This window comes from Sceloporus occidentalis, unplaced genomic scaffold (assembly GCF_023333645.1).
Source record: "Sceloporus occidentalis isolate IW3139 unplaced genomic scaffold, rSceOcc1.0.p SCAF_1, whole genome shotgun sequence".
Lineage (NCBI taxonomy): Eukaryota > Metazoa > Chordata > Lepidosauria > Squamata > Phrynosomatidae > Sceloporus > Sceloporus occidentalis.
This window is the reverse complement of record NW_028316981.1, coordinates 167672540-167679717: the sequence shown is the minus strand read 5'-3', so window position 1 is coordinate 167679717 and position 7178 is coordinate 167672540. Positions and strand designations below refer to the sequence as shown.

Sequence of the window (7178 nt, the reverse complement as noted above, 5' to 3'; positions counted from 1 at the left end):
CTCAGTGTGACCCTATCCTGATCAGTTAGGTTGCTGTATATTCTGCAGATACACACAATCACATAACATTATTTATTCTGCTTCAGCTAGAAAAGGAGAGGGGGAAGAGGCAAGAAAGTGCAGAGAGTGCACAAACCCTGCATTTTGACCACCTGAAATGGCTAGCCTGACCCCAACTGCTAATATCTAAAATGCCACATACATCTGTTACGATGGCTCATTCCACAGCCAAAAGGGCTATTAACTTTATAGAAAGAAGATGACTGAGAATACTACCTCATCCCTGATATTGGGCACAGCCACAGACAATGCCAACTGAGATACACATAAGCAGTCATCATTTGCATCATTGAGAATACAAACACCCACCCACTGATCACAGCAACTAAGAGTGACGTTCTTTACTGGATTCACAAAACAATTTGGGGAACTGGGGGTTGGGAAGGGAAAACCTACAAAGGTATGGAGCTTACCATCTTCAGAGTCTTGAGCTGGTGGTCTGTATGAAAGTGCAGAATCGAAGGCCAACTACAGCGGTGAGGGGAACACCAGAGATGCCTGAAAGCAGTGTCTTTTAAATGGGCAGCACCATAAAATGTCACAGCTTCTGTAATAACTTGCTTCCGTTTACTAAAGTAGCCAACTCCACAGAGCACCATGGATAACCATATTGCAGGAAGGCTTAGTGTTAGCATGACCTATACCTGAATAGTAACCATTTAAGACCAGACTGAGCAAGATATGGGGTTTTATACTATGAGTGATCATCCCTAAGGGATGGTGAAGCTGCTCCCTCTGAAGCCATCCTTTTGAACCAGGACAGCAGTATAACAACTGCTTTGAACCAAGATTGGGATATATTTTGTTAGAAGCTCCATAGCTGCCCTTAACTCACTTTTAAGAGAGAGAAAAAAGGGAAGGGGTGAAGAAAGAAACAAAAAACAGAAAAAATGTATCCACCCCATACTGCTCAAGGGGCTTAGTTGCATTCAGTCTCTTCGGCTGCAAGTCCTGGTTGGTTAGTTCTATGTCAGATGGCTTGTGGCATCATCTGCCAGCAGACTGCGACTGCGGAGCCATAATGACATGTGACTGTACAGGCATGTTCAGTTCTGTCCTTTGGCTTGCCATCTGAGTGAGGACTGAAGTGGCGACGGCTTCGGCGGCAGAGCGGACGTTCAGCCCATTGGGAGAAGCAGTCACAGAACTGTGCTGGATGACAGGAGCTGGGGAACCTGTAGGCTCAGAGCTCTCCTTTGGGCTTTCTGGTTTTGCAAAACAAAGTGAGGGCATGGGTGAAAGTAGAGCAGGGCAAGAGAAACAAAACAAAGGGGGGGGGGGGGGAGGAAATGTTATTAAAGATAGTGTCACCATATTCTACTATTTATAGAGGTCTACAGGGCTGGTTTCTAGAACAGAACAAACCTAGGCAATCAATCTGCTTCTTTCTGCCTTCTTTATGTTTCCCACCAGTTGTGCTGTTCTTTTTCTCAAAACACTCTTTACAGTGGGACTGAGATGTTGTTGGACACTCAGTGGTGAGGCATGATGGCAACTGCAGTCTAATAATGTGTGGGGAGAGGGGCTGCTTCTGGTACTGCTAAAGTAACTCACCTACGTTGACAGAATCTTCTAAAACAAACCCAGCATCACCCAAGTAATAAAATGGTAACAATTCACACTATACATCCTCTTCTATTGTTGCAGGTCTATTTTCTGGAGAGTCTCTATCAGAAGAACAGCATAAGGAAGGGGATCACATGTGGGAATCCAGGATGAATGGTATCCACAATTCTTCAGATAGATTCTAAAAATTAAGCTGGAACATAAGGACTCTTGCCAAGATAAATGGCAAAAAAATACAACTAATCAGGCTTTCATCCCAAGAATGCACTTGTACAACTGAGCACACAAGAGGAAAATATAGACCAACACTAGTTATATTATAGTCCTGTTCATAACCAATATTCACAAGCTGCTTAGTATGACATTCCCCACTTTTAAGTGAGCTACTTGCTTTGACTTCCAAAGCATTTTGGGAAGGAAAAAAAAAACATTTTTGGGGAAAAATCTTTTAGCAGGATAGACTGTAAATCTAATGTTTTGCTTCATTATATCCTTGCATTTTAAGATATTGGAGCATTCCACACACCTCCCCTGATCCCAACCAGTAAAAATGATTTATAAGGTATTACAAATAAAAATAACCCAAATGTGCATGGGGAAGCTGTAATTCCATCCCTGCTCTACTGGCATTTTTGTCTGAGGAGCTGCTTAGTCACAAATCTCCATAATAAAATTCTGTGTATGCATGTGTGTGAGAGAGAAAAAGAGATTTTCCTTTTTATCAGTCCAACACGAACTGAATTTCTATTCCTGCAGCCAGCAGAAAACAAAGACTAATAATATGAACTATAAACTCCAGACATTAATAGGGAAATGGAGGTGGGGGTGGGGAGGGTGAAGAATTGTTCTGCTTTTCTGTGTTGTACACAAAGCCTTTGGGGGAAGAAAGGAGAGCAGGAGGAGGCTTGGTTTCATTGCCACATTTCTCAAGCTGTGAGTCGCTGTAGTGAATCAAAATAAACTACATATGCCAAGAGCCCTGCAAGGCATGAATGTGTGTTCACTACATGCAAGTGGGATTTCTGAATATCCTCAGCAGGAATGCCTTCTGGAGCATTAATTTTTTTTTTTATTTTGGATCTTGTACATTTGCATTATTTCCATCTCTCCTCCCCACCTCCACATCTTTACAAGCTAAACAAAGTTATTCTGTCAACATGATCCTACAAATGCTTTTCAAAAGTCGTCCCTTGAGTATCAAGGGGTAATACAGATTCCAGATCTTATTAACAAGAGACCTGGAGAACACAATTTAGGGGGAAATGATGCAGGAGGAGGAGAGAAACAGTGAGAAAGAAGAAGTTTTTTATTGGTTTATCTGCAACTGCCTCCATGGCTGTTCCTATGCAGGCCCACAGATATATCATTCTGGTACAAGTACAGAGGGGAACTGTATTGTAATCTTCCAAGTTCTACCTCAGATATACTCACCACCATCTAAATATCTGCACTGAACAATTTTTTTTAAAAAAAATAGGGTGCTTGTTCACAGCTATTTCAAAATTTGAGTTGTAGCCACGAAACAAGCCCTCACCTGCCTGGTCATGCACAGCAAAAAGGCTTTGGACTTGCTTCATAGATAGGTGAAGATGATGACCCTCATCAGAAGGGCCAAATAGAACCCAAGTATAAACCCACAAGGAGATCCCAGTCTCTCAAGTGTATGAGCTAATCAGAGAGAAGTATACATACAATGATGCTTTTTCCCCAAACAAGTGCTCACAAATTAGAACCAGGCTTTTTCACGACTAGTCTACATGACTAAAATAATCCTCATTCCAGCTGAATAGAATGCAATCCAGCCAAATGCAATCCAGCCACACGCGATTCTCAGAATCTTGGGCTTTTGGGGAGGGGGCACAAAAACCTCTTTAAACTCCCCACAAAAAGGCTTTACGACTTTTACTGGAATATCTGCAGAAAACTGCAGAAATGTGTATTATTGCATGTGTGCCATCCATATGCTTCACATGCATTTGGATAGCGGTGCATTTTCAGCAGAGGGTGAGAGCAAACAGATGCAAAAAGATGCAAATATGTGGAGAAAAGTGAGAACAATTAACTGATAATGCAAATGTGCAAAAATCCACAGCAATTCACGTAATACACTTACATACACTCATCCTCAGAAAACTACCTCAGTCACTACAGCCCATCAGCATTCTATAGTAAAAGGGTATTTTTTTCAGTTATAATTTGGGTATGTGTTTTTTTGTAATTACTATCAACTACCATTTTACCAAGTATTGAAAATTTTAAAAAATCTATACTCCCTTATCTTTACTTGCCCTGCAGCTACAGAGGATTTCACTTACCAAGATAACCTTGTGTTTTTTTCTGTAATGCAGTGACTGGGCAGTCCTTGTGAGCCAACAATAGCTGTTTGAGTTGAGCAACTTCATTCCTTAGTAGTGTGACTTCATTCTGTGAGAAAGAAAACATTTGCCCTCATTGCATCTGTGTCTCACAATCATTGGGACCAATGCCATACTGCATAAAATGGGGAATCTGTATGCTGCTCAGTCCCACTGGAAGTGTGCCAGCCAGTAAGGGAGACTCTTGCTGGTTGCTGACAGCAGGAAAGGCTCCATTCTGCATGCTTTCCTGTGGGACATTTACACAATGCTGATCATATGGCTTAATTCTATACTTAGGCTTATGAATTATCATTCAGACTATAGTGACCAGATCCATGCCATCAAACCACAATGGCAGATTTTTATTACAGCAATATTATCACATAGGGCAGATAGAAATATGAAATGCTCTTAATTTTTGAAGGGACTGTTATATGCTTCATGCCCGTGTGATACAGGGTGGGTTAAAAGTAACACATAAACATGAACCAACCAACCACACACACACACACACACACACACACACCTGGTAGAAGGATACTGCACTCAAATGTGATTCCATCATGGAAGTATAAAAATAGCTGGATGCCACCCAAGGAACTCAGAACAAAGGGTTCTGTTCAGGTAGTAGGCAAAGGGGAAGAATTTCAAGGGTATACAGAATGCAATTGCTGAAGAGCAGAGAGTCAAAATGTCACTCACTGGAACATTCTGGGAGCTTTAGTCCAAACTTGACACAAGAGCCACAGGACCAACTGGACCAAAAGGCATTTCCTGTATCCTGTCTTTACCAGTATAACTGTATGGAATGCTGAAGCTATTTGCTGGAGTGCCTGTGGGGGTTACAGGTCACAGCCTGTTTCAATATCTAAACAGCTTATTAAAGTTTAACCCATGCATGGTAGGTGGGGGAAGCTGCAATGTTTCAAAGGTAACATTAAAGAGCATCATAAAGGGGTGGCAAGATTAGGACAAAACACACCCACACACTCAACTCAAAGGGATCTTTGTGATGAAAGAGAAGTCCTTATCTGGCAAAATTCTGTGTTTTTCCCCCCTAAGTAGACAAAACCATTGCACTAGTAGTAAAAGTAGATGTAACAAACATTTCTTTTTTCAACATCTGTCTCTTTCACACATCAAATCTATTGTGCGTTACCAATCCTCTTTGTTTTTGGAGTTAACAAACACCACGAAAATGGACTTGTGTGCCAAGACTTTCAAAGACGCTGTGCCACTTGGCTTAGACTGCCTGTACAAAGCAACAAAAGACCACATCCAGACTTCATGATGTTGTGGCAGACAAGAGAGCAAGCACAAGCCATTAAGAACCTTAGACTTGGGTGACAACACCTCCCCCTGCCCACCTCAGGACTCCAGCAGTGTATAAACATGTCTTCTTGCTACACAAAGCAGAACACAAACCACCTTGAAATATGAGCAAAGTCTTGTTTCCTGAACAGCTGCACTAAGCAATGAAGGCTTTCCAAATATTGTTGAAGGCCTAGATTGTGGGAGACGTACAGGAAACCAAGAGAGTTGAGTTTACTCTGAAGTGGCATATCACAGCCAGCTCAATTTGCACCTTTTCCTCCAAGTATTCTGATTGAAAGGTGATGAGTGAGGCTAAGGAATAGCAGCCCTGTTACTACCAGTAACTATAGTTCCATGTAACCTTGATGGAGAAAGACATTCAATCAGAAAATCAGGGCTGATGATGGTAGAATGGGGATTATGTCTATCTTGAATCCACGATTCTCATAACTATCTTGGAAATCAAGAAGCAACTATGGTTCTATTTAGATGGTGTAAAAACTGGAGGGATTCACCAGGTGGACAGGGGTGGGACCACACCAGCTGGCCCTGCTCCCACTTTGTCACCCCACAGTTCCACCTGGGCAGGCATTCACATTTACAGAATGAATGCCTTCAGCAGGAAGACTTTTGACTGTACTGCTATCCATATGGAGACTTCCATGTGATTCACAACCCTGCATGACTATGGTTCTGAAATCATGTAAAAGCCTCCACAAATACAGCAACACACAAAGAGCCACACATTGCAGGTACTGGCTCTGCAAGCATGGGTGCCTTGGAGGATGAGAATCATACAAAGTCAGGCATGGAGCTGCATGGCATGGCCCTGTCCTGACTCATGGAGGGAGTTACTGACATGAATAGGGCAAGTGGGCAGACTGAGGTTAGCAAAGTTGCAGGTGTCAACTTGGCTTCCCCCTCCCTCTTTACCTTCTATTGAACTAAGATGCTTAACTGGGAGAGCTACTGGCAATGAGATTGAGTCTGAGAACTGGGAACCTGCACGTTCTGCAGAAACACTTTCCAAAACAGTATTGCTAATTAGCTTACTTGCTGTTCACCACTATGATCTTTGGAATAGCGGTATATAAATAAAACAAGTTAGTTATTATTCTGTCTGATTAATCAGCCTTTAAACTTATCCCATCTGCATCAGTGTGGAAGTCTTCCAATAATTTTATCTATTCCTCTTTTTAATTGTTATTATCTTAGAATGTACGCCTTGGGCAGGCTTTTATATACTCTTTAATTTTACCGACTTTGTACAGTGCTGTGTATAATTACAGCGCTTTAGAAATAAAGTTTAATAATAATAATAATAAATGCCTGGTTTAGAGGGAGGAAAAATATATTTGCGCCTACTGAAAAAAAAACTTCCTGTGGAAATAAGAGAATAGGTATTTTTCTGTCTCTTCACATGATCTGCATCATGGCATCAGATATACTTTTCAATGGATGTTGATGTATGTTACAATGCATCTCACCTGGGCAGTCAGGGGGTGAAGGTCTAGAAGGCTAAAATGTTGTAATGTTTATGATTTAAATAGGGGTTCATGTAATATACTGGAAGTCATGGAGACACTATGTTGTTGGCTGCATTCTTACACTTAGTTGGATGTTCTGTGTTGTCAGCTCCTCTGCCTTCTTCTCCAGGGATGATACCCACAGCTTGCGCTTTTGGCGGCAGCGGGAAGCTGCAGCACGGTTCCGTTCCAAGAAACGCTGTCTTCGTTCATCGGGGTCCTCATCCATTGTGCGTCTCCGTCTGCCTCCTGTACTTGGAGTGGGCTGAGCTGGGGAAACCTGGGATTAAAGAAGAGAAGAAGAATGACTGAAAGCAACAAAAAATAAGAATAAGCAGTTCACTGTCTTCTCAGT

The 7178-nt window shown here is 41.9% G+C and overlaps 1 protein-coding gene across 4 annotated transcripts in view; it reads right to left on the bottom strand.

Moving 5' to 3' along the window:
* Positions 1–478: 478 nt before the first annotated feature.
* LOC149322674 (cyclic AMP-dependent transcription factor ATF-7) overlaps positions 479–7178 on the bottom strand; it is a 134184-nt gene continuing 127484 nt past the window's right edge. For all 4 annotated transcript variants that reach the window (XM_089481287.1, XM_089481294.1, XM_089481311.1 and 1 more), the window contains 3 exons: positions 6906–7103; positions 3942–4050; positions 479–1265 (listed from right to left, as the gene is read on the bottom strand). In XM_089481287.1, the coding sequence (XP_089337413.1) occupies positions 1048–1265; positions 3942–4050; positions 6906–7103 (525 nt within the window). In that variant the 3' untranslated portion in view covers positions 479–1047. The remainder of the gene's footprint in view (positions 1266–3941; positions 4051–6905; positions 7104–7178) is intronic.